This window comes from Penicillium macrosclerotiorum (assembly GCF_028827735.1).
Source record: "Penicillium macrosclerotiorum strain IBT 26536 chromosome Unknown utg000003l_segment0_segment0, whole genome shotgun sequence".
NCBI classification, from domain to species: Eukaryota; Fungi; Ascomycota; class Eurotiomycetes; order Eurotiales; family Aspergillaceae; genus Penicillium; species Penicillium macrosclerotiorum.
Window position 1 is genome coordinate 3597369 of NW_026643083.1, and position 25545 is coordinate 3622913.

General features: G+C 52.5%; 8 protein-coding genes across 8 annotated transcripts; 3 read left to right on the top strand and 5 right to left on the bottom strand.

Moving 5' to 3' along the window:
• Nucleotides 1-328: 328 nt before the first annotated feature.
• Nucleotides 329-2218, top strand: N7462_004173 (uncharacterized protein; the record flags this gene model as incomplete). The annotated part of the gene is made up of 1 exon (XM_057075899.1): nt 329-2218. The coding sequence occupies one exon, from the start codon at nt 329-331 to the stop codon at nt 2216-2218; it is 1890 nt and encodes a 629-aa protein (XP_056935404.1).
• Nucleotides 2219-3334: 1116 nt separating this feature from the next.
• Nucleotides 3335-5974, bottom strand: N7462_004174 (uncharacterized protein; the record flags this gene model as incomplete). The annotated part of the gene is made up of 3 exons (XM_057075900.1): nt 3335-4468; nt 4590-5027; nt 5147-5974. 3 exons carry the CDS (start codon nt 5972-5974, stop codon nt 3335-3337), a joined length of 2400 nt encoding a protein of 799 aa, XP_056935405.1.
• Nucleotides 5975-7536: 1562 nt separating this feature from the next.
• N7462_004175 (putative actin binding protein) lies at nt 7537-10199 on the top strand (the record flags this gene model as incomplete). Its single annotated transcript, XM_057075901.1, has 4 exons — nt 7537-7741; nt 7821-8008; nt 8114-10021; nt 10113-10199. 4 exons carry the CDS (start codon nt 7537-7539, stop codon nt 10197-10199), a joined length of 2388 nt encoding a protein of 795 aa, XP_056935406.1.
• A 429-nt stretch (nt 10200-10628) lies between these two features.
• On the top strand, nt 10629-13153 carry N7462_004176 (dynamin-related GTPase DNM1; the record flags this gene model as incomplete). The annotated part of the gene is made up of 3 exons (XM_057075902.1): nt 10629-10727; nt 10794-12782; nt 12839-13153. 3 exons carry the CDS (start codon nt 10629-10631, stop codon nt 13151-13153), a joined length of 2403 nt encoding a protein of 800 aa, XP_056935407.1.
• A 308-nt stretch (nt 13154-13461) lies between these two features.
• N7462_004177 (uncharacterized protein) lies at nt 13462-15023 on the bottom strand (the record flags this gene model as incomplete). Its single annotated transcript, XM_057075903.1, has 4 exons — nt 13462-14498; nt 14580-14596; nt 14669-14694; nt 14763-15023. 4 exons carry the CDS (start codon nt 15021-15023, stop codon nt 13462-13464), a joined length of 1341 nt encoding a protein of 446 aa, XP_056935408.1.
• A 526-nt stretch (nt 15024-15549) lies between these two features.
• On the bottom strand, nt 15550-18137 carry N7462_004178 (uncharacterized protein; the record flags this gene model as incomplete). The annotated part of the gene is made up of 2 exons (XM_057075904.1): nt 15550-17316; nt 17415-18137. The coding sequence occupies 2 exons, from the start codon at nt 18135-18137 to the stop codon at nt 15550-15552; spliced, it is 2490 nt and encodes an 829-aa protein (XP_056935409.1).
• Nucleotides 18138-18849: 712 nt separating this feature from the next.
• Nucleotides 18850-21119, bottom strand: N7462_004179 (ELMO/CED-12 family protein; the record flags this gene model as incomplete). The annotated part of the gene is made up of 3 exons (XM_057075905.1): nt 18850-19304; nt 19386-20760; nt 20853-21119. The coding sequence occupies 3 exons, from the start codon at nt 21117-21119 to the stop codon at nt 18850-18852; spliced, it is 2097 nt and encodes a 698-aa protein (XP_056935410.1).
• Nucleotides 21120-21847: 728 nt separating this feature from the next.
• On the bottom strand, nt 21848-23604 carry N7462_004180 (protein phosphatase regulator REG1; the record flags this gene model as incomplete). The annotated part of the gene is made up of 2 exons (XM_057075906.1): nt 21848-22886; nt 22991-23604. 2 exons carry the CDS (start codon nt 23602-23604, stop codon nt 21848-21850), a joined length of 1653 nt encoding a protein of 550 aa, XP_056935411.1.
• Nucleotides 23605-25545: the final 1941 nt, after the last annotated feature.

A 25545-nucleotide genomic window follows, 5' to 3' on the forward strand; every position in this document is an offset into this window, starting at 1 on the left:
TCCCAATGAAGTCTTGGCAGATCCACCCGCCACCGTATCCTCTAGGCCGAGCAACGTAAACGGCTTTGAAGACCGCGCGACGTTTCCCCTTTAATTTCCGGTTTGCAACCCCGAAGGGGGTTTTCTATCATTATATCCTGGTCGAACTAGATACTTTCTTGAGTTCACTTCGGTACGATTCCTCCACCCATCCCGAACCCTCGCTGTGCCGTTGAAGCGATTTTATCGTCCCCCCTCGGCCCCTCAACTTCTGAAGATGCGATTCTATGGCGACCGACTCTTCCAACACTACTAACTAGTGTCTGGTCACGACTCAACAACTCAAGCGATGGGTCGGCCGCCACCGCCTGAAAAGCATCCAAACCCCCCTATGTCGCCGCTTGGCACGGTCGTTCCCATGAATAGGGAACAAAGCAATACGTCCTCACCCGAAGTGTCATCAACATCGTCTGGTATTCGTTTAGATGTTGAATGCCGAGAGCTCACGACCGAGCCGGTTGAGCATCCTGAAATGTCTGTTCGCCCTCGAAGGTTCCTAGCACAACCTGTCGAGACCACATCCCGTAACTCCCAGCCTCGGTCATCAGCACCAGCTCACCACACAGAGAAAGATCAGAATGACTCGCTTCCCCCCTTAACTCCAGAGACTTCGCTGGCAGTGGAACGGCCTCGGCGTATGCTCCCAGTGCCAATCGAAACATCCAAAGCCCATAAATCTGGCACTGTAGAACGAAACCGGGACCAGGATTCATCACGGATGGCACCAGGGGTTCCAAGACGTTTCAAACCTGAAGTGCTTGAAACTGACCGTCGCTCAGTCAAAGGAAAATCAAGCGAGGTTGCTCGTCAACTTACACTCCCCACGGCCAACGAGGGGTTGATTGGGCATGTGGAACCCACACAGCGCATTTTTCATGCAGTTCCCACCATTCCAACACAAACCCCATCTGCAGGCGTTGTCGAGTCACAGTTCTCATATGCAAACCTACTTCGGCGACAGGAGACGCGAAGGCATTCGTTTCGAGTCCCAACCCTACCGTCTATTCCTTCAAACAGCAGTGAGGACTCCGATGAGCCTTCTGAATCGCGCTTTGCACGGATATTCCCTGCCAAGGTATCGCAGAAATTTGCATTCCACGATAATACGCGGAATCTATTTCGAGAAAGCTGCGACGATGAATTTTCGGAGTACCTGTTGTCCTTGGCGGCTCGATCAGCCCAGAAGCAGCTGAAGGAGCAAGCCTTGGCTGCCTTTCCTAATGAACAAGTCTACCAGCCGGTAGATCATTTCGCCATTGACGAGGAAGGCAGAGACTCGGATGGAGATGCGGAATTGATAGATACTCATCGACACCATATCAAGTCTCGCCGGCAATCATCGGCTGACCTCTCCTGGGAGCTTGAATACTTGCGTCAGCACAAGGAGGAAGCACAACAGCGTCTGAGAGCGATGGTTTCGTCATCAAAGCGCGCTGATCTCTCATCGCAGGGCTTGAGGTCGACACCCAAGAATAATGGTCCAAGCCCACCAATGCTCGGTGCCGATATCGTTCTCCCGCAAAGCTTGTCTCCAGATGGTACTCTGTGCGAGGAGACTTCGGCCGAGAATTATGTCTCTCGAACAGCTCAGGATCCCTGCACTGACTGCGGGGGTCTTTGGTGTGCGACTAATCGCGCAGAAGATGGCCGAGGTACAGGGCTCTGGATGGGCACCTGCCGGAAGAGCGACGAGGGCCTTGAGCGGAGTTCACTAATAATGACAGGAATTATGACACCGATGCTCCAAAGCGATGATTTTGAAGAAGGTCTGTGTGCTCTGTCATCAACGGCCCCAGCAAGTCTAGAGAGCTTTCAACCGCCACGGAGTGGTACGAGTCCAACCTTTTCTAAGGCATTCGGTGATGAATTCCATGATGGCTTCGTGACACAGATCTATAACTACTTGTCCCTGGGTTACCCTTGCGTGGCTCGTTTTTATGATCATGAACTCAGTAAGATCTCAGGAATTGCCATCGAAGATCTTCGACGAGATGACCTCTGTACCGATGCCCGAGGGTACGTGGCCCCTGCCGCTAGCATTGTTGTAATCTGTACTCGTTGGAAAGCTCTCCGTCTCTACATCCATGAGTGGGCCCGGCAGCAACCAAATATGATGGAAGATGAAAATAGCCTCGAGGCCTGGGGAATGCCAGAACGAAGAGGGAGCTGGGCAATCTGAGGCCGTCTTCATCGCGGGGTATTGTTGGGTCTTGAGTTGTTTCTACGACTGATTCATATGTAGGTCTGGTGAGAAGATGAGAGGGACACATAAGAGAACCGCATCTTTTTATTTATATATGTTATATATATATATACTAATCTTGCTCTCTCTCCCCCCCTCTCCTCTACGTCTCTTTGCATATTGCGGCCTATCTGCCAGCCATGTCTTGGCTGTCACATCCAGTCCTCCAAACTTTGCCCACTCCATTTTTTACCACAGTGATCATATCAGATGAAATGAGACGAGAGGATATAATCATCGGTCCTCGATTCCCCTGCCCACATACAGTGTGCTAGTCAAGAGACGTACGTACTCCGACTCTAGTGAATTATGGATTAACTAGCTGGAGCTGTCGAAGGCAAGATGCCCGAGCAACGAGACACTTTGGAAGTTTCACCACTGCATGCCCGCCCCGTAGATCTAGCCAGACATAGGCTTGAGATACCGGTTTCGCTGGAAGGTTCATCATCATCAACGGACAGAGCGAATTGGCTTATTGTTCTATTCATAGGCTTTTAGTTTTGACTAATGATCATCGCGTACCGGCTGAGCGAGCATACTTCCTCTTCGGACTGTTTCATGAACAATCCCTGGAAAAATTTTCTGCCCCAGTAATCCATCTGAACTTGTATTCGATGTACCAGCAGTATTCCTACTACTGGTGGTCAACTCAGCACCCGACAGACTAGACGACAGAGTGGTTGGCGCAGAAGGTGCCAAGGATGTTGAAAATCCTTGCCCAAGGCCTTGTGGACTCTCGGTGGAATCGTTAGCCAGAGGAGGAAGGTGGCCCTGGCCCACAGGCATGCATGGCCGTGCAGTGTGGGATCCGGTTGAATCTATGCCAGAAAATCCAAGCATTAGCTGGTTGGAATGTGCTGGCTGCCATTGGTAGGCGCTGAATGTGAGAACATACCGTGGTTCATGGCTTTTGCCGACGTTTGATTAGCAGTGTGGAGTAAACCAGGTGCCAAGCTAGTTCGATCGTCCACACTAGAGCTCTCGGAATATTGATCAATTCTAGTATATCCATCCGTTGTTAGTATTGATCACATTGTAGACGGCTGCTTTTCATTATTGAGCATACAGAGCCAATTCCCCCATCAAGGTTTCTTGTCGGAACGCTTCGCGAATGTCCGGGACATTGCTCTTGGCAACATTGTTGCCAGCAACTCCGGGGAGATTACAGCCGGGGCCCAACCATCTCCGCTTTAAGGAAAGCTCAAATCCGCTCTGATCGACAGAGTGCTTAGCAAGTTCACACATATCGACCGCGCTGAACTTGTAAATCTGCGCCGCTACTGAATATTCTTCAATCAACGGCTCCTTAGTGAAGGCAAATTGAAGTGGATCATCAGTAGAAAGGGAAACATTAAGCCCACGCTTGAAAAAGCTGGCACATGGGTTCTTGTCATAGGTGAGGAACAACGCGTTATTGCTGAGCGGTGACATGGCAATGCCGATCTGGTCAAGGTAGTAGAGATATTGTAGCAAGGGCACTTTCCGGAGTAGAATCCCATGACTGATGCTATGACAGCAGAGAAATCCCACGGCCAGGTGATCAGGATCTCCTGCCTCACCGCAGTGAGGCCGAAGGACGAATGTGTTAAACCCCCTATGCTGTCGCCAGTTATTGAGGGATGCAATATTGGCAAACATGAAGTAAATCCAATAGCTGTAGGGTGGATTTTGTTTAGTATCCCACTCCCGTGGGATCGGGTACTTTCGATAAAGCCTGCGCTCGGCCTTGCTCTCATCATCGACACTGTCGAATCCTACCACACGTTGCAGGAAGATATGAAGCTTAGGATGGCTTGAAGGGTCCTTTGTTACTTCAAACAAGGGCTGAAAAACATTACTTATGACCTGTTCAAAATTCTCCATCATGCCACTGGATTTGTACACATCGTACAAACGAGGCACCTGAATGAGCCAGCGAACATTCGGTGAGAATAGCTTATTGTCCACAACCCAAGCGGCAAGCTTGTCCCACTCTTGAATAGATCGTCCATAAATGGAGATCCGCCACTCAACCATTTGATATTTGCTGGATTCCAAGTCGGAAATCACCTCCTTTGTGATTTCTGCTAGATATCGACCTTTGATATAGTTGTCTGTCTTCAAAAAGATCTCGCGAAGTCGGGATTCGCCTACAGGGTTATATTTGAGATTGAATTTATCGAAACGATGGAAAGAATCCGTGTGGGCCTAAGAACATGGGTTGTTAGTTACGAGAGAGCCGGGCGGTGTCATGTCGCCGCAGGAGAGAAGGAGGGGGCGATTGGAAGAAGAAGAACAGCAAGATCGGGGTGGAAGGCAGGGCACTGACATGCATATCGAGTGTATCGATGCTGAGATCATAGGCAGTTAGATTGATACTCTCAAAAACCTCCCGTAGAGTCAGATGCTTTCCGTCTCGAAAGAGGACAACTTCATCGGGGGACTTTCGCATCTTGCTTTTGATAAAGCGAAGTAAATGTTTCTGGTTCATGCAGGCGGAATGATGGACGTGAGTGTCCACCTTACGCACATTATAGAAATCTCGATGCGGTACCTTCTTGCTATCGGCGATCTCCTGGTACTCATTCAACAATGCATACAGCTGGAACTTGCCCTCCAGATAGGAGAGGCGCTTGAAGGCAAAGCTCTTAGTGGGCCCGTCCGTCGACACGTCGACCACGGCATCCAAGTCCATGTAAAAGTCACGCAGGGATGGAATCTGGACCACTGGCTTCTGTTGATCTGCTGCACTTTCCGATTCGTACACCTGATAAACGCTGTTGCTATCCAACCGGTACATCCACGAAGAGGACGGCCCGGGGAGGGGCATCAGTTCTTCCATGTCGAAATCCTCCCCGATATCTTCTCCCATCTTCCTTTTCTTACCCACCAGGTCGGATGCGCCACCCACATTTCCTGGTTGGTATTCCTTCCCCTCGTCCCATGCAGGTTCGGGGGGTGGGGGTAGATCTCCCATTCAGGTCGATCGCGGGGGTCATCTGCCGGCCGCTGCAGAGACAGTTCCATATATCTAGACCGTCGCTCCAGCAGGTTCTTTATTTTTCGATAAATCGCATTCAATTCAGATGTCACGGTGTCCCCACCGGGAGTGAATCCACTCGCCCCCGACAACAGCCCCAGACCGACACCGGCCCCGGTCCCGAGCAGGTTTTCAGATCCAGATGGACCCCCGGGATGAGACAAGCCCAGGGGCACTGTTGGCGGGTGCGCCGTCCACGGGCTTCCCGGACCCTGGAAAGTCTCCCCTGGCGCAACCTGATAGAGGGGTTCCAGTTGGCCTTCCGGCTCCAGCAGCATCGACCCTTCCGGGGTCGTCTGGCTATGTGGGTGTCGCGGAGAGGTTGGCCCCGTCGCGTTCATCCTTATTTCATACGCTTCGGCCGCGGGGCGAGCCGCAGGCACCGGGCTGGCGGGCGCTGTGTGATCACCACCTTTCGACGCAAGCTGGTGATGCTGGTAGAAAAGCTTCGCCTCGGCGTGACTCATGGACTTCTCGTACGCATAGTCGTAAGTGGCCGTCTTCTGTTGTTGATCGCGCGGGAGAATATCGGGAGGCGTGTCTTCAGCCCGGAGGGTTTCATGAGGGAAGCTGGGCAGGTCCTCGACGGAGCTTCGGGACGGCGTAGATTCGTCGTTGGAGGATGCGTTGGCATTCGGATTGAGACCGAACCTGTCGGACTCGGAGGGTCCCATGACTATCTCGGTGGCGGGGATCTTCTGCTTTGTTTCGTCGTCTCGGGTGGGTTGGGTTCGCCGAAGCGCAGTGACACCTTGCAGAAGCGAGAGGGGAGGTTGTAAAACGCTGGCAGGAAGGTCGATGTAGCAAAGGGGAAGGGAAGAAGAGAGAGAAGAAGAAGAAGAAGAAGAAGAAGAAGAAGAAGAAGAAGAAGAAGAAGAAGAAGAAGAAGAAGAAGAAGAGCAAGGGGAGGCACGTCGATGGGGGAAGTTGAGAAAGCTTTGGGGCGATCGTTGTTTTATCGGCGGGATATTTTTTTTTTTGGGCTGGTTTTTGGTTCGATAAGAAGATGAAGTGGAGCTTCAATCGAGCTACAGTAGTCGGGTCTCCCTGGCCGAGAGATTGACAAATGAGAGAATTCGAGCCCGGGGCTGATTCTACCTACGGCGACCCAAGCCATATCACATATACACATATATATCACCATAGCACAAGCGGTCAGCACTGGCTCTCATCGTCCGTGCTATACTCCGACCCTACTCTGTATTTCTCGGTATATACAGGACGGAGGGGGTTACGCTTTGATCGACCCGGTGAGCGCGAGGATCCACTGTACCCGAGCCTCGTCCAGATACACGATCGTATTGTACTGTCCGTCCAATCCCTCGGCGACGGAGCCCTCGTTGCCTTCAGCGGTACATCATGTTGTATCTGCACACGTCTCGGTCTCTGCAGGCCTTGTAGTGTCCATTCAAATAGAATATCGGATTCCCGAACGCGAGGTCAGTCCATAGTTTTAGAGGTCAGTTGGAGTTCGTCAGGTATTTCTGTTAATCCATCCAGTTACGATGGTCTCCCTTCGACTATCCAAATGATGGTCATTAGATTATTGGACCCTGCGCGGATGCGGAAGACATCTTCATACTTTATGCCTCGAGAGATCAGAGTATCCTTCCACACTGCTCAATAAAGGCGAGTGGATCCCCGCTCTTCCTCCGCTTTCCCCAAAATAGTCCTTTCTTTAACCGCCAACCGCCGACCGCCAACCGCCGCTGACGCGCCCAACCTGCCAACCTGCCAACCTTCCAAAACACCCAAACACCAGAACACATCGCATCTTTCACCTCCCCCCCCCCCCCTCCTCCTCCCCTTCTACCCTCCTTACACCTGTTCCAATTCCTCGATTCTCCGATCTTCCGATCCTTGAATCCCAGGCTTACTTCATCGGTTTATTTACCTCCTTTTCTCGTCTGCATCTGGGATCTGGTCGTCCTCGTCTCCTGCAGGTCAGTCTCACCTCCCCCGCCTACGTCAACTCATCTCGAGTGGCTGCTGGCCCACCCCCGTTCCCCCCTCTCCGCCAGACTGATAATCTCTCCTTCTCCCTTGGGACTTTCTTTCTGCTCCTTTTCCTCCTCATACGCCAATCCAAACAAGGCAACCGGAAAATGACTGATTGCGAACAGCTGCTCCTCTTTCCCCTTCCTTCTCTGCCCTTCTCCGGACTCCCGATCCCATTTGACCATACCCCGCATCCTAATTTTTTTGATCTCTACTCGGCTTGAAACCCCCAGAAGCAATGGCCTCTTTGAACCTGTCCTCCAATGGCCCCTCGATATCGAAGAGTTACCAATCCGTGGTGAACGCCTCGCTCCCGACCGGATCTACAGCCTCGTCAACCTATGGCCAGTGGGCGGTCTTTTCCGTCTCAACCCCGCTGGTGAACGCCTTTCAGCAAGATGCAGGGAACAAAGAGAGCATGCTGAAGGTCCAAAGCACAGGAGGTTTGTTATCTCGCCGCTTCTGCTCGACCCCATTATCTTCTCATCCCACTCAATGCTAATGGGGCTCTTTATCCGATAGAGGGTGAATTGATCGATCTCATCGAGGAATTTTCAGAGGGCCGGGTTCAATTCGCTTATTTGAAGGTCACGGACCCCAATTCCGGGTTACCGAAAAATGTTTTGATTGCCTGGTGTGGTGAAGGCGTACCGGAGCGGACCAAAGGATATTTTACCAGTCACCTCGCCAGCGTTTCTAAAGTCCTGCATGTGAGATCTGACTTACCTTCCCCTTTGCCCTCTCCCTCTCCCTCTCCCTGCCGCGTCACCTGATCGATGTCGACTTCGGGAATGTCAATGCTCACATCACTGTAGGGATATCACGTCCAGATCACTGCCCGAGCCGATAGTGATCTATCTCCGGAAGGGATCATTCAGAAAGTGGCCGACGCCTCTGGCTCAAAGTACTCAACAGAATCGCAGGCTCCCGTCACATCGACACTGTCAACCTCAACCGGCCCGAGACCCCCGGTTGCAAGCAAGCCGGTATTCACTCCGAGCAGATCCGGCGGGATTGCTCCGAACCCGGTCGCTCGCAGCAAGATTTCCGCTCCGTCAAGCACCAAAGTCGATGACGATGGCTGGGGGGCCGATGCCCCTCCCGTGACTCGCACTCAACTTGAGAAGGTTCAACCTGCGTACCAACCGACGAAGGTGAACCTGCAACAGCTGAAGTCCGAGAATCAGTCTCCTGCCCGCCAACCGGCTTTGTCCAGTAATACCTACGAGCAGGAGGATGTGGTGCGCGGAGGCTATCAGCCCATTGGCAAGGTCGATATTGCGGCCATTCGTAAGCAGGCTGCCGAAGCGGGGGAACTGAAGGATGACAGACCCGCTCCCGTGAAGGGATCCTACGAACCGATTGGTAAGGTAGACATCGCGGCCATTAGAGCCAAGGCGCAGAAACCAGAACCATCCGATGTCAACGCCCCCCCAACTACCTCTCGCGTGGTCCCTCGCTTTGAACCTTCGCCCGTCTCCGAACCACCAACGGGTCCTCAGACCGCCGAGCGTCTGACCAACCTTCCCAAGCCCAAGGTGACGAACAAATTTGGTGGTGGCCCTCCGTTCCCCGGCACCAAGCCGCCCCTTCCAGCTAGCCTGGCTGGGCCCTCAACAAGCGCGCCGGTTCAAGTGGGAAGCGCAAGCCGGACGTTTGCGGACGAGGGAGGGAAAACGCCAGCTCAGATCTGGGCGGAACGGAAGGCCAAAGAACGTGGAGGAGCACCTCCTTCCACGAACAGCGAACCTCGCCCGATCCAGAACCAGAACAGCGGCTCGGGAGAGTGGAAGAGCGGGTATTCAGGCAAGAGCTGGGCTCCTGTTCAGACTGTCCAGGATAAAGCCATCTCTCCGCAGGTTGCCGACGCGCGCGCATCAGAACCCCAGGAAACCGAGAATGAGCCCGCTCCCCACGTGGAAGACATCCGTAACCAGCTGGCCCAGGATGCTCCCCCCCCACCGGTCCCACAAGCCAGTCGTCCTGTTCCTGTCCCCGGACTGCCCACCAGACCCTCCGAGCCTGAGCTCGAGCCCGAGCTCGAATCAGAGCATGATGCTCAGCAAGTTCTACCTACACCACCACTACAACCTCGCTCTCCAACACCCCCCACCCCTCCTATGCGCGAGAGCTCACCCATTCGGGTAGCGATGCCGGTTGGTCGTAGCGTGACTGATGTACACGAAGAGCAGCAATCTCCACCCTCGATCATGCCTGTCCAAAGCATTCAGGAGACCATCCCGGACGAGAAAGACTTAGAGGAGGACACACATGATCTTGGCCGCGCCACCGCCGAGGCTCTTGTCCCAGAACGGTCACAATTCGATGGAGGGTTGCGTGCCGTGGCGCAATACGATTACGAGAAGTCTGAAGACAACGAAATTGACTTGCGCGAGGGAGAGCAGGTTACCGAGATTGAAATGGTGGACGAAGACTGGTGGCTGGGTGTCAACGCCCGTGGTGAACGCGGTCTGTTCCCTGGAAACTACGTTGAGGTTGTTGAGAATGACCAGCCGGAGCCTGGCCACTCTGTACACGAATCTATCCCAGAGTCTGAACCGGTACTCTCGACGCCTGAGCCTGCGACTACTGCTACCCCTCTGCAGCCAGCTGATACATCTAATGGAGGCTCCAAGGCTCCGACTGCAACTGCACTATATGATTATGAGGCGGCAGAGGACAATGAAATCAGCTTCCCGGAAGATGCTAAGATTGTGAATGTGGTATGTGCACCCTCTCCTTCATTTGGCAGTGACTATCCTACCTCATTCTTTCTTCCCACCTCCCCCAATGCATACTAAATGAGACATCCAGGAATTCCCCGATGATGACTGGTGGATGGGAGAGTATAATGGAACCCGAGGACTGTTCCCGGCCAACTATGTTCAATTGGACGCGTAACTTAGGTACTACCAATCATGTCGCGCTCCGGCCTTCTGGTAAATGATTCTTCTGTGCTTCAAAACTAGCTCCGTGGAAAGAAAGAGTGATTGTATCTTTAATTTTTCCTTTGCCATATTCTCTTGAAATCCTCTATATTTCAGCAGCCCCTTGTAGATAAAATAGGTCGGCTTCAGATTCGATTTACTGCAGTGAAGCAATAATCTGTGGACGACGTCATAGAACTGACGCTGACATCGTGTCCTTATGTCAGCATTTCACGTGACAGCCAAAAAAGCGTCCATAAACAAGTGTTGCTCCGACTCCCGTCCTCGGTTCTACGAGGGATCTTCGTTTCAACCTCGAGGGCAGTTTGATCCTGCCGATATCCCCTCCTTGACCACCGTCTGCCTTCGAAATTGTCTCGGATATCGGCTTCTATCCTTCACGATGGCGTCGTTGGGCGATGATTTGCTTGTCACTGTGAACAAGCTCCAGGATCTCGTCTTCAACACCATTGGAAATGATTCCCTAGATCTGCCCCAAATTGTGAGCCTTTTTGAACCGATCAGACCTGTCTCGATCAACAATCGTGTCATATACTGACTCATTCAGGTTGTTGTTGGCTCCCAATCCTCGGGCAAGTCCTCCGTCCTGGAGAACATCGTCGGACGGGATTTCCTACCTCGCGGCAGTGGCATCGTCACCCGACGTCCGCTGATTCTCCAACTTATCAATATTCCCAGTGAACGTGACGATCGGCCCGAGTATGATGAAGTTCACATCCCGCACACCCCCGCCAGCGTGGCCGGCCAGCACGAATGGGCTGAATTTCACCACCTCCCTGGCCGCAAATTTGACGATTTCTTGCAAGTGAAGCAAGAAATCGAGGCAGAAACAGCACGTATTGCGGGCAGTAACAAAGGCATTAATCGACAACCTATCAACCTCAAAATCTTTTCCCCTCATGTCCTGAACTTGACCCTGGTGGACTTGCCGGGCTTGACGAAGGTACCCATTGGGGACCAACCGTCCGACATTGAGAAGCAAACGCGCACATTGATTTTGGAATATATCGCGAAACCGAACAGTATCATCCTCGCGGTGTCTCCCGCCAATGTGGACTTGGTCAACTCGGAAGCCCTGAAGCTTGCCCGGCAAGTGGACCCTATGGGTCGGAGGACCATCGGGGTTTTGTCCAAGCTAGACCTCATGGACCATGGAACCAATGCAATGGATATCTTGTCCGGTCGTGTATATCCACTGAAGCTGGGATTCATTGGCGTCGTCAATCGATCGCAGCAAGATATTCAATCTGGAAAATCACTCGCGGAGGCCTTGCGAGCCGAAGCGGAGTTCTTCCGTCATCACCCGGCATATCGCAACATGGCCAACCGATGCGGCACTCAGTTCTTGGCCAAGACGCTCAATTCGACTCTGATGTCTCATATTCGCGATCGTCTGCCAGATATCAAAGCACGCCTCAATACCCTGATGGGGCAAACCCAGCAAGAGCTGGCTAGCTACGGGAATAAGCAGTTTAGCGGCAAAGAACACCGCGGATCTCTGATCTTGCAACTGATGACTCGCTTTGCGTCCTCGTTCATCTCGTCCATTGACGGAACGTCCTCGGAGATCTCGACCAAGGAGCTCTGTGGCGGAGCCCGTATTTACTATATTTTCAACGAGGTGTTCGGAAACTCATTGGAAACTATCGACCCCACGCACAATTTGACGGTCTCGGACATCAGAACCGCTATCCGCAACTCAACTGGACCCCGACCCAGCCTGTTTGTCCCAGAACTGGCCTTTGATCTCCTGGTGAAGCCACAGATTAAGCTCCTCGAGGCCCCTGCTCAGCGATGTGTGGAGCTTGTATATGAGGAATTGATTAAAATTTGCCACACTTGTGGCTCACAGGAATTGCTACGGTTCCCTCGTCTTCAGGGTAAGCTGATCGAGGTCGTGTCTGATCTTCTCCGTGAGCGTCTGGGGCCTTGCGCTGGTTATGTGGAGTCTCTTATCTCCATTCAAAGAGCATACATCAATACCAACCATCCGAACTTCCCTGGTGCGGCCGCTGCCATGTCTTCGATCATCCAGAACAGACAGGAAGAAGAGCGAAAGGCCATCCTAGCCGAGGAAAAGAGAAAGCGTGAGAAACGACGAATGAAGGAGCTCGGAAGTGCTAACGGTGCTCCTGGCGCCCCAGACGATGATGACGCACAATCAGAATCCAAATCTCACAACCTTCCCATTCGAAGCCAGTCCGCCAAAGGTACGCGGAGCATGTCGCCTTCCGTCAGCCGAGCAATGGAGAATGGCATCACTGCAACTTTGAACGGTTCCAATTCGAACCACCCCACCGGATTCGGTGGCTCGCACACCGCCCGAGATTCATTCTTGAACTACTTCTTTGGGAAAGATGGTGGCCTTCAGAGTGTGACTGCTCCACAACAGCCGTCGCTGAATCGGCCAGCTGCTCATTCAGGAGAGCCCAGTATCAGCCAGAGTATTCGCCGCGCCGAAGTGCGATCCCACGCCTTGCCCGCTGAGGAATATAGCATCCCTCCACCTGAATATGGAGGTGATATGTCTGTGTTTGTCCGTACTTCCCAACCCTTTGTTAAATCGATGTTCTTACACTAACCTCTATTCAGCCCCATGATAATGCAGAACCCACCCTCACTGACCGTGAGATGCTGGAGACAGAGCTGATCCGCCGCCTTATTTCCTCCTATTTCAACATTGTGCGTGAGACTATTGCCGACCAGGTCCCTAAGGCAATCATGCACCTCTTGGTCAATCACAGCAAGGACGTGGTGCAGAACCGACTGGTCAGCGAACTCTATAAAGAAGACCTTTTTGGTGAACTGCTCTACGAAGATGATGGCATCAAGGCTGAGCGGGAGAAGTGCGAGCGGCTCTTGGAGACTTACAAGGAAGCGGCCAAGATAGTGGGCGAGGTTTTATAGAGTGAAGAGGGCGTTCGGACCTGCAGATGGCTTATGCGTACTTTTGTTTGAGTATCGGGATGTGGACTTTTTTTTAAGCTATGTGGATGTACAATTATTGGGGTCTTTGATGCACATGCTCTCCTATTGATATATTCTCATCTTCCTTTGGGGAATTCTTCTTTCTGCCCCTTCTCTTCTTGCTAAATTAGCTCATCCGTATGTCGTTCTATGAGAATCCAACTGGGGAGATGTATATAAACGAATCTGTTTCATGGAAGGATTTGATATGCCGAAGAAATTAAGCCAGTATATGTACCCGCTGGAGTTCACTGAGCCTTTTTCTTCTTGCTGCTCCTTCTCAAACGTGCGCCCTCAAACCCATATAGACCCCCACCAATAAAGACGAGGACTGCCCCAACAAGAACCCCTGGCGATAGATGATTGCCAAACAAATAGATTGACAGCAACAGGGAAACAAGTTTGCGAATGTTTAAGACAACCGTGACCGTCAAGGACGAGGACTTGGCCGATAGTAGATGGACTCCTCGAATGCAGACGTATTGCGTGAGCGCATTCATCAACAGATAAGCTACCTGGATGGGGATCTTGCCAAGGATGGACTTAATGGCGATGCTCTGTTGAGCGACGGTTGATATCGAGAGGACAGTGCTGCTTACAGCACTGAATGAAAGACCAGAAGAAGAAGCTGCAGCAGAATGTGCAACAAATCCAGTTTCAGGAATGACCAGCGAGAGTAGCGGTGGTGTATTTGACACCACTCGCCATTGCGATAACATCTGCGGGTAATTGGTCAAGAACAAAGGCAGAGAAAGAGAATGCGAATAGAACAGCGCCTCCTTCCAGTGATCTCGCCCGTAGGTTGCATATAGTCGGTCAGCGTAGATGCCCTGAAAGGCAGACAGGATCATGGCTAAGGCAAGAATGGTAAACCCAGTTGCCGTGGTCATCATCGCTACATCTTCTCCAGATCCAATCTCGATGGGCTGACCTTTTGCCTGCGCATCAGCCAACGCTGCAGCCACCACGCCGGCCGTCAACATCGCCACGGCAAGGATCTGGCCACGGGAATATCGACGTCCATTGGTGATATATCCTACTATCATTGAAGCCACTGGACCACCAGACCGTAAGATGATATGAAGAGGCACAGAAATCTTGTAGGCAAAGGCCCAATTATTCAAAACATTGACAGTCACAAAGAACCCGGTATAGATCAGCCATGCGCGAAGCGGGATGGCCCGAGGACTCAGAAACAACGCACAAGGCCCCGCGGAGAAGGAAAGGAAATGCGGCAACGTGAAGACGGCACATAGTACGAACTGGGCGAAGGTAATCAATGGGCCTATATGGAGGTTGATTAGAACCGGATCTCAGGATTGAATGATCGAGTTTCTCGTTTTGAGGCACAGTGAGGCAAGCTTACCGGCGGTGGGTTGTTCTCTAAAGAGTGAGAATTGTCAGTTTATCTGGTATATGGGAATTGTATTACTCTCTTGAGGACAGTCAACTTACTTAATAATGGCTTCCAGAGCAAATACCTATCGCCGCATGTTAGCCAACACCCACGTTAGACACGGGCCACGTCGGCCAGATGGCAGGTACTCACATTCGCACAGCACCCTCCGAAGATGAGCGAAGACATCAGGACCATGTTCGCCCAAGTAGGTACTGCCGCATGAGCCGCAGCTGCAATTACGCTGGTATTGCGCTCCTTCGTTGCCTCATTGGCCTTGTTGGAGCTTCTCCGACCTGCCGTGGCCACCAGCACATCGCGGTCATCGAGGATAGTCGAGCCGATTGAGGGACTTGTCGGCGGAAGAACGTATTTATCCGGACTTCGTTTCAAGGTATCGCTGTCATGGATCATCCTACCGTGGATTGGGATCAGTGGAAGTGTTCTTGGGTTTCTGGGAAGGGAAGGTCGACCTACTCCGCAACCCGCAACTCGGACCCAGTCTCTCTTCTAGCGTTCTGCGGAAGGGGTTCTCGGCCGTTGCTCTTCTTGTTTCTCGGTAGTATTATGGGCTGTATAGAAATATCTTAGCGATTGAGACACATCAAGCTGCGAAGAGGAAATGGTGGCCAGGCGGAATGGAGGCCGAAAAGGAAGTCGAGATCTTGCCGGGGGGCGCAACTCGCGTTGGACGAACCCCACATGACAACAATCTCACACTTCCAACTCCAACCTCAACTTCAACAAGATGAACAGCGAAGTGGGAATTTCGATGGGTTCAACCTACAATGACTGCTGCACATTAAATGGATTCATAACGCGCACATCATCACCATCATCATTATCATCATCAACAATTACATCTCTCTACCGGGAAAATGCGGCGTTTATTTAGTCTTTCACATTCGTATATATGGCAGTATAGTATAACAAACAATGGTCAATCATCCACAATATCATCGTCACTGAGGATCAGTTTTTCCTCAAATTGAGATGCAGAGAACGCCATCCCGTTACTGGTAGGCTTGGGTTCGGGTTGTGAGGGGAGTAACTCATCCTCCTCGGCATCAGGATCGAGATGACCGCCGCGGATGCTGGTGATTTGATTTAATTGCCAATTCTCTGGATCGTTGTGACCAATCTGGGCCATATACGGAAGCTGGTAGAGCAGAGCATCATGGCGCGACATCATGGTCACACCCGTTCCGAGGGGTTGGTCTGCTTCCCCTGATGATGGAGGACCCACTTGAAAGGTATTCCTCCATGACTTGACGCCAGTGTTCCTGGCAGAGGTATCCATACCGTGTCGAGGGATATGTGAGCTACTCAAAGGGTCCAGACCACGTTTCATCCAGGAGTCCACAAGTCCCTCAATCTCCTCCGTTTTTCGCCACAATCGTAATAAAGCTGGAAAGAGCATCTTGTGCGTATCCCCAGCCCGACTGCGCCTATTGCCCAAAACTAGTTGTCGTTTCACGGGGTAGGGCAGGGCAAACAGAAGACCACGCGCGGCCACCTGAAAACTGATTTCCTCCTGGCGCAGTACGTCCACGCCGGCGCTGAAAGCAAATGTGTTGCCGACCCCAATGCCCGCCCGCGCACCCCGGCTCGGTTTCCGATCGGCACTAAGGAGGTCGCTGTCCGAAAGCCTCTCAATGCAAGCGTTTAGATGGTCGGTAAATAGGATTCCATCGCAGGACGGCGGATAATTCTCATGAAGAGCACAGATGAAGGTCGGGATATCAGTGCCAGTCTCATCCAGCAGTTCATTGACGGCCACTTGCGAGACCTTCGGTCGACTATGATGGGCTAAATGGCTCGGAGGTGCGGGTGGAATGGAAGTTTCGCAAGAAATCAAACTTGAGTCCTGGCGTTTGTTATAGACAATCTTGCCCACAGCGTGGAACATCCCGAGGCTTGCCTCGCGGTGTGAAATGATCTCTAGGGCCTCCTGCTCCATCGGGGTCAAGACCGTGTCGCCGCGGGACCTTTTAATCCTAGCCAGAGTACCACCCCATTTTCCGGTTTGGTCACCTTGTACACAAAGAAACTCTAGTGAAGACACGGCACTGCGAATGTCTCCAACCTCCGCAATTCGGTCCAGAAGTGCGGGCCCAGGGATGCGAACTCGCCGAGAAACCCGCGCCTCTTTTTCGAGAACTGCTCGTAATGCTTTTCGCATGAAAGTCGGGGCAATACTGTTGAAGTCAATGATTGCGGTACCGGGGTGATTGTACAATGTTGGCCCTAGCAAGCGATGGACGGTCAAGTTATCTGAAATTGATGAAGCAGAGCTCAGCAATGTCTCCGATACAACCATAACAATTGGCGGATGCATCCACCCGCCGGTGGCGTCCGATGCAGTCGCCAGGTAGCGTTGTAGAGAGGATCTAAACGCCGAGAGACTTGAGGAGTTTCGCGTTAGGACAGTAGGAAATTCTTCAACAAGGAGAACGCGGCGATTATTAGGATTTGGATCCTGGGTCTTCTTCGTACGGCCATCATTTTCCAGGTCAAGACCTCCAAATAAATCAACGCGTCCGAGAAATTCCTCAAACTGGGCACCCACGGACACGTAGTCAGGAGCGTTAAACTCGGTGACTGACGGATTACGCCATTCGATGAGGTCAAATCCGACGGACTTGGAAAGCAGTTCAATCGTTGTTGTTTTGCCGCAGCCTGCAGGACCTCGAAGAACTAATAGTCTCTGTTCTTGTCAGCCAAAAAGTGCTTGCGATGATGTCTGATAATTTCTCAATACTGTGAGCTATCTGGCTCCGTTTGAGGCACGGGCCGAGCACTCACCTCTCTCCGTCTTCCTGAAAACGCCTCCTCCAGCCAACTCTGCACATCAGACACCTTCTTCTTGTGTACCGCGATTTCATCGAGAGTAGACGGAGCGAAACGCTGCGCCCATGGAAGGTGACACCCCTCGAATGGAGAAGGAAGGGCAGCCGGTAGTGATGGAAGGGTAGATGACTGTTGAGTGGTATCTCCGCTGGCATCGAATGGCATCAAAAATCGTTTCGAGCTTTGGCGCTTGGGTCGTGCAGCGAGTGTCTTTTTGGACGCGGCTCCCCACGCTTCGTCGGAGGCATGAGAGGTCGGTGAGCCAATCCCTTCCGTCTGTTTTTCGGCCTTCGACACGCCTGCCAGGTGTTGCGTAAAGATTTCATCGTAGGAGTCATAGTCATCTTCAATTACATCGTCATCGAGGGAGGCTTCGGAGACCGGGGCCAGCGGTCGTTTTGATTCGAAATTCTGCGAAGACCATCGCTGGCGTTCTGTTGCAGGCCGGAAAAAGCTATGAAGAGACTTGGATTTGATCGGTTTAGGGGGCGTTTCAGATTTCTTCGGCGAGGGGGAGGAAGTGGCGGCTCGAGACGGTTTGGTCTTGGAGCACAATGAGAACGCGACGGGCTTCGAGTCCGAGGGACCGAGATAGCTTGCTCGGCGTTTCTGATCCTCCTGGGAGTCGCTTTCTGGATGAACGGATCGGCGTTGTCTCTTGGGGGGGCGACCGTTCATGATGGGCCCGTCGAAGGGGTGGGGACAAAAGAAGACGAGGTGGGATTGCTGCGTATCCGATAAGCATAAGCTTATTGCCAAGCGCACGCGAATCCACTACGGGGAAGGGGGAACGGAGGAGCCCAAATTGATATTAGGTTGGTTTTTTGCTTTGCAATGAAATTGCTGGCTTGAAATCTATGTAATAAAAATGCTTGCCATTTTTGCACAAAACTTGCGAGATATTGTACATTGCCTTTGTTGTGATCCATCCTGCAGACTCGATTTTCTACTCCTTTCCTCGGCGTGAATGATGAATAGTATATGCAGAGTAACAATGGCCCAAGACAAAGGTGTGAAGTGACCGAGGAAGGAGGTGGTGAAGGGGGGGGCGGGGGCAAGTCATAGCTATAAACAGTGTTGCAAAAAGGAGACAATGCATAATATTTCTATACAGCACAGAGGGAGATGGGTCTTTGTCGCTAGTGGTTCGAAGCGAGATGTTCACCCATCTCGAGGAAATTAAAAAAAAGAAGATATGGGGATGGAGAGTTACAAAGTTGACTTTTTGCTTAATTTATGGACACAACTCCCTTTTGAATTGTAAATCAGCAGGATCCTAACACACCTCCGGCCATCAGTGGGTATAAATATATCGACAAGTTTCCAATAAAAATGACAGAAGAAAAGAAGAGACGGGAACGACAAGCAGACCAAGAGCTCAACTCCAGGATTATACACCACCAAAGACGTCATAGTAATAATCTTCATCTAGCCCGTCTCGTACGGGTACAGGAGGCGCTTCGCCAGCGAACGTAGCATCGTCAAACCGAACATTCAGGAGACGGATTTTCAGCCCGTAGTTACTGACTAAATCGATCAACTTAGTGGTCTCCGCAGTGATAGGCTGTTGGTTGAGTAGCATAAGGAGACCATCAAGCCACTCAGAGGCCACACTATGGGAAGCAGGCCGAAGGATGAGGAGAACCACCTCCTTCTGGGTAGATCGGCTGCCCGTGCGGGTATGGCCATGGCCCCTCGAATGCCCCGTGGTCGAAGACGATGCATAGCCATGGATGGTAATTTTAGTGGAGGCCTGACGAGGAGCCGTCTTGACGGTAGACGACGAAGAATAATCGGGAGTGGTGGAGACATTCGAAACCACCGAGGAAACGATGGAGAGGTCAACTAGTGTCCTCTTTGTTAGTATGGAGGAGACACAGACCTAGTCAGAAAAGGACCCTAGATGCAGGTATTTAAAATGCTTACTCTTGTCAGGGAGTTCATCTAGCTCCGGAGCACGGTCATCCATCGAGTCGAACTCGCCAAAATGCAGGTATCGTCGGTTGTGCGATAATTGGATATATTGATAGGAGGCTGAGGATCGGGGAATCGGCCCGGAATCGGACTTGGAGTGAGATTCGAGGGAAAACCAGGCGCCCTGAAGCAGACAACGAATCCGTTGTTCCTTGACAAACTGCAAGGCTTCATGGTGAAGCTCATCACGTACCTGGCGCAAGTGTTGGCCCCAGGCATCCTCGTACGTGAGTTCCAGAAGTTCCATCTGCAGCTCTCGGAGTCGCGGGTATTCAAAGTTCGCGAGCTCCTCTTCGATATCTTGTACGTCCTTCGTACGGGCGGCACCACCCACCACGGATTCGATCAGAATACGGACCAGCTCGACGAGTTTGTCGAGATCCTCCGTTTCCGCCGCGGTTGCTTTCCAGAGGCGGAAGAAGGCCTGTAAACCTGACACGTGGAGTCGAGTCCAGTGGAGCAGAAGGGGTCTGAACAATTTGTCGAGACTGGATCGTGATTCCAGAAGCATATAGCTCTTAGAATCTTCCATTTCCGACTTGTCCACTTCGAAATGCTCATACAAGATGGATGTCACAGCCAAGGAGGCTTGGGCAATCGGACAGCGTTGGCGAGAGGGTTTTGTCGATTGTTCGAGAAGCATCTTCTGGTATTCATCCTGGTGACTGCGGACATAGTCGGCCAGATCCATCATCCCCAAGAATCCGACCTCGTAGAATTCCGCCACGGGGCTCTCCGATTCGAATCCCAAGCGACGCCACTTCTCTGGGTGATGTCGTTTGGACCGCCGGGCCTCCTCTCCATTTTCGAGAGTCTCATCAACACACTTGCTAGGGTTGCTGGCGAGATAGATTCCTTTCAGGGCTCTGCGGTGTTCCGGCTTCTCCTGATTCAGGGGGATGTCTCGCCACTTACGCAGAAGGACTTTGGTGAGGGATTGGAATTCAAGAAGAGGCGGGGCGAGATCCTGGAGAGCCGAATCCTGCATCAACATATAGACAGCCCGAATCACGCCGAGGTCTTGCAGTTTCTGAATAAACTTGGGCCACTCTGCCTCCGAGTCGTGTGTAATCGAGTCGCGCATCAAGGAATTGATCAACTGCAGCGCATTGGCGCACAGGGCATGGTCTGCAGATGACAGTCTGCTCACGAGCATCTCGAGGAATTGGGGAAAGATGGCGATGGCCGGTTTCAATGCACGAAAGCCATATTGGTCCACTTGCGACGCGCGAACCCCAGTGTGTGGGTGGGACACGATCGACACGAGAATCGACATCGCGCCACGGAGGATGTTGACCAGCGGATGAGTGACGATAAGTTCCACGATCTGATGGCAGGCAAAAACGAACCCAGGAGCCCATGGTTAGCAGGCGAATTGGGGAGGTCGAGCCTTGGGTATGGGGAAACCGGAGCTCTTACCCGTTCAACCAACTCCTGGTCAACACACTCCCATCCTTTGTCCACCTCCAGCAGGCGAGCAAAACTGGTCAGACTGTAAGCCAGTGTATTCCCGTTAGCATGCAGGGTCAGGTATCGCAGGCGGGTCAGCCCCCCCTCAATAATAAACAATTCAGCGAAAGACGGGTCGCCGACGTTGCCCTGAAGCTTGAACACGGCCATTTTGCGCACGGCATCCTCATCGCTACCGAGACGCTCGACTAACTCGGCCACATTGAGGTTGTCCATGATGATTGGTTTGCCCCCAGTCGGCAATAGGCTAGGGGGAGGAAGGGGAGGTTGGCTGGGATTGTCAAAGAAGGAAAAGGTGCGGAGAGGCGAGTTGGGGGGCTTTGGGGGTTCATTTCATTAGGGGCGGGAGCTGTGGGGCACGCCGGCGGTTGGCCTCGATCCTCTGGACACCATACCCTTGCGAGCCGATGGCCTCTTGAGACGGAAATGCATTGTCCGCTGAAAATCTGTCGAGCTACAAACTAAAATTAATGACTTCAAATACAAGATCCAAAGAACCCATGCACGTCTGAACTGTGTATATTTTCATGGAGGGTCTTCGAGGATGGAAACCCGGAAATTAGATACTGGTATGTTTCGTTCGTTTCATACATGAGAAAAAGCAGGAGAAAAAGGAAATTAAAACAAAGTCGCCTCCCCAGAAAGGGAAAAGAGAAGATGGGAGGTCATCTAAGGAGTCAAATCGCAACCCCTTCTCAGGTGGGAATCTATAAACCTGAAATTCATCAAAAGTCCAATTCATGCTCGTCGCAAACAGATGCTTCACTGTACGCGACCACTCAGACATTTGCGATCTCGTTAACTGCGGGAAAATTTTCTTCTCTTAGGGAACTGGCTGGGAAACCGGCCGAACCTAGTCCTCTAGAGGTGAAACAAGAGAGGGAGGGAGGGAGGGAGGGAGGAGATGGAGAAGAAGATGGAGAAGGAGAAATGGCCGGCAAAGGTCAGCGTCGCCACCCGACATTCCAAATAACATGGGCGATATCACGCGCCGTATTGACGGTATCGACAACTCGGCCCAACAGACCATTGTTGGCTGGCTCTCCTTCACCGTCACCATAGGGCATGAACATGCCTGAAGGAGTTAATCGCAAGGGACGGTTGGTGGCCTCATCCTCGGGTACGAACCATGGCTGGTCTCGGTTGATATAGTGTCCCGTGAAGTCAAGGGATGGATCTTCGTCCTCGTCGTCAAGGAGGAAATTGGCAGAGGATTGGAAATGGTGTGGGGATGGAGAGGATGGAGAGGATGGAGAGGATGGAGAAGGTCGGAGGGTCTCAACCGAAGGAGTAGGGGACAAGGTAGAAGAAGAAGGGAGCGAGGCCCAGCGATCCAAAATGGATTCCCGAGGCTCGGGGGTGTCGCCCCGGTATTTGAGGGTGGTGGAAGGGAGAGGGGCAATCGTTTTGCTGTCGCTGCTGAAGCTATTTCGCGGAGTGCTTCGACTGCTCAGTGAGGCGCCAGGGGCTTGTCGCATCATGACCACGCCGTCATCCGAGGAGGAGCCATCATCCAAGGCGGGCGGCCATCCGTCTGCCTCGTCCCCACCTTTGGCTTCGACCGCAATGCATTGGACCACTTCATTGTTGAAGTGGATGTGCCGTCGTTCACTTGGTGACGTCAAGCCGGAGGAGGACGAGGTGGTGAGCGTCCCGCCGAGCGAGTAGGTCGAGCTTCCCGTCCGGTGGTGAATCTGGTCCAGGTCGGTGTTGGATCGGGGGAAGGGGGGACGCGCCCAGCCGCTTTCGGCCTCCTGAGCCTGGAGAATGGCCCCCGCATGTTGGAGCAGGGTGTGCTGGGACAGCGATCGCTGGAGGATGGTTTCCGAAGCAGTTTTCTTCTTCAAAATAGGTTTCCGGTCCAGATACGAATTGGGGGTCTCGAGACGACTCGGGGGCGGCGATACATCCGACGCGACGGCATCGCTAGAGCCGGACGTCTTAAGGGGGCCATATAACCATGTCACATCACAGTCCTTCAACCTACATCATTCCAATGGTGAGCACGCCTTGAATCACAACAAACATGAGAGGAGGGACAAAAGATTCCACCGGCACCAACCGGTTTTATCCAGAGAGAGACCTACCAATTCAATGTCTCGGGGGAGATGGTCCCCAAATTGTTTTTAGCCTTGGCCCACGTTCGCCAGGACGCGTTCTCGAGCCGTACCCCATTGCTGTAAGATGTTTTGCGCATGGTGACATAGCGCCAGGAGGCCCAGATATCCTCTTCCTTCCAGTCGTGGGAGAGATAATCGACATGTCTTGACGGTTCCACCTCCGCGGAAGTGTCATCGGCCGCTGGGGTGGTGCAGGCGGACCAGGCGGCGGTCGAGAGGTTCGGGAGCGCATCGGCCGACGCGTCGCTCAGGGCCTCTTGGTCGTCCCTGGAGGGCACGGAAGACGCTTTTGGATCAAACTCGTAGGTTGGCAGGATGAGATCATCGGTCAAGGACACACTGCTCAGGGTAGCCGGGGTGAAACTCGGAGACGGTGGGATGGAGGAGACGGTTGAGGCCACGGGGCTGGGGCACTCCCGAGCCGTAAATTCATCTTGCATGGGTGACTTGAATGGGATATCGGGGTCCTCGAGGAAGTATCGTTGCGCGGTGGGTGACCGCCGTGACCGCGATTGTGGCCGCACAGGATCCGGGGAAAATTGCGACCGCCGTTCGCGGGGGGCCACCAGCACCTCCGTCATTTCCCCGTCTTGGGAGGCGGGCGGGGGGTTGCTTGCTTTTGCTATGAGGATAGCTTGATATGCAGACTGTCTTCTTCTTCTTCTTCTTCTTTTTCTTCTTTTCTCTTTTCTTCTCCTTTCTTGTGTCTCCCCGAGACGAGCGACGAAGGAAGGAGGTGGAGAATGGGGGAGCAGCGCGGTGGGGAGGTTAATTGGTAATTGGTGCCGGGGGCCGGGTGCCCGGAGCCAAGCGCGGCAGACGAGTGGAGAGCGGAGGAGCTCGCGCGCGCGCACCAAAAGGTGATGGAAGTGGAATTTAGAGGGAAAGCAAAGTACAAATCACTGATCCATCAACTTCAAACAGACGGAGAGGATGAGGAAATGAAATAAAAGGATGGAAGAAGGGGGGAGAAGGAACAGAAGGCGAAGAAAAAAGAAGAGGAAGATCCCGGGTGGCGGGCTTTCTTGGTGATGGGAGAGTCCGGGGGAGAGGAAATGGGGTGGCGGCTGGAAGTTTCACAGGATGCGGGGAGGAACCAGCACGAAGCAGAAGTAGGAGCAGAAACCAAAGCAGGAAGACGAAAGAGGGAGGGCAAGCCAAGAGGATGCAGGAGACTGCAAGTCAACCCTGGGACGAGAACAAGAACAAGAGGAGTTTGAAGCGGAGCCAACGGGCAGAAGAGCGCCTCCCGTGATCGAGTCGTTGGGGCGGGAGTATATGAAGTTAATGCACGATACTTCACATTCAATCCACATAAAATTCTATAATCAGGAATCTCGATTTGAGGAGGCAATGAAAGGGTGCTCGGTGTCAAGAAAGCCCCAGGTCAGTTCAGATGGTCGGGAGATAGACAGGAGATGATGAGTGGTGACACAATGAGAAGAAATAGGAAGCCCTGCTACGATGGCGATAGGGGAGAATCCGAGTGATTGGGGGGAGAAATTGAGACAGAGGAAGAGAGAGTGAGAGCGAGAGAGAGAGAGAAAGAGAGAGAGAGAGAGGAGGGGAAGAGGGAGAGAGAACATATAGGGAGGTCCTATTCCGATTCATTTCCCATTCTCCTCCGCTCTAGCATGGATTGCGCACTGGGAGGGAACGGGTTGGGCCTGCATGTTGTTGCCACCAGTGGGGAATCGGGGGTCGGGGATCTCGTAAGAATGCAAATGTTCATTCTAATTGCGGATGCTGTGGATTTGGGGAGGGGGTTGGACTTTGGGTTTTGGAGTTGGGGATTTGGGTTATCATCGATCATCGATGCGCACCGTCGATTCCGTTGTCTACTCCGTATATCGTCTCATTCGGCTATGTTCCCAAGGGCTAGACCGGACGATAATCCTGGGGCTCCACTTAGTCGATCCCAGTGGAGTGTGAGGCCAACGGTCGTTTCACACGCAGCTGCGTCTATCAGGGCAAAGAGGGATGTTTATGGACCATCCAGGTCCACTAGACTCTGGATGAAGATCGTCCCCTCTTCTCAACCCCATATTTCCTATACTTCCTATACTTCCTATACTTCCTATACTTCCTATACTTCCGATACTTCCTATACTTTCGATATTTCCCATGCTTCCTATACTTGACGCTTCTATAGATCAGATCCCGATCCTCCCCCTCGACTTCCCCATCGGAGTGAGTACAATCCTCCAATGACCCCGATTAATACGATTACGATCGCTCTCTGCTGCAGCCTCTGGGACAAATTGAGGAATATCGCCCCCCATCCACCACCTCTCTCCCTCTCACCCATCCCCCCCCCCCCCCACACACACTCCCTCTCTCTCTGAAAATCCGGATCCTGGTTCGTTCCGAATCGCCTAGGCGTGGCCGCTGCAGCTACAGGGTCTGAGCACCGTTGGACTGGGAAGAAGGCGGGTCGCACATCGGCACACCTTGTGTCCCTCTTCCCTTCTCCAGTCTTGGTTCCATCTCTTGTAAAAAAAAAAAAAAAAAAAAACCAAAAG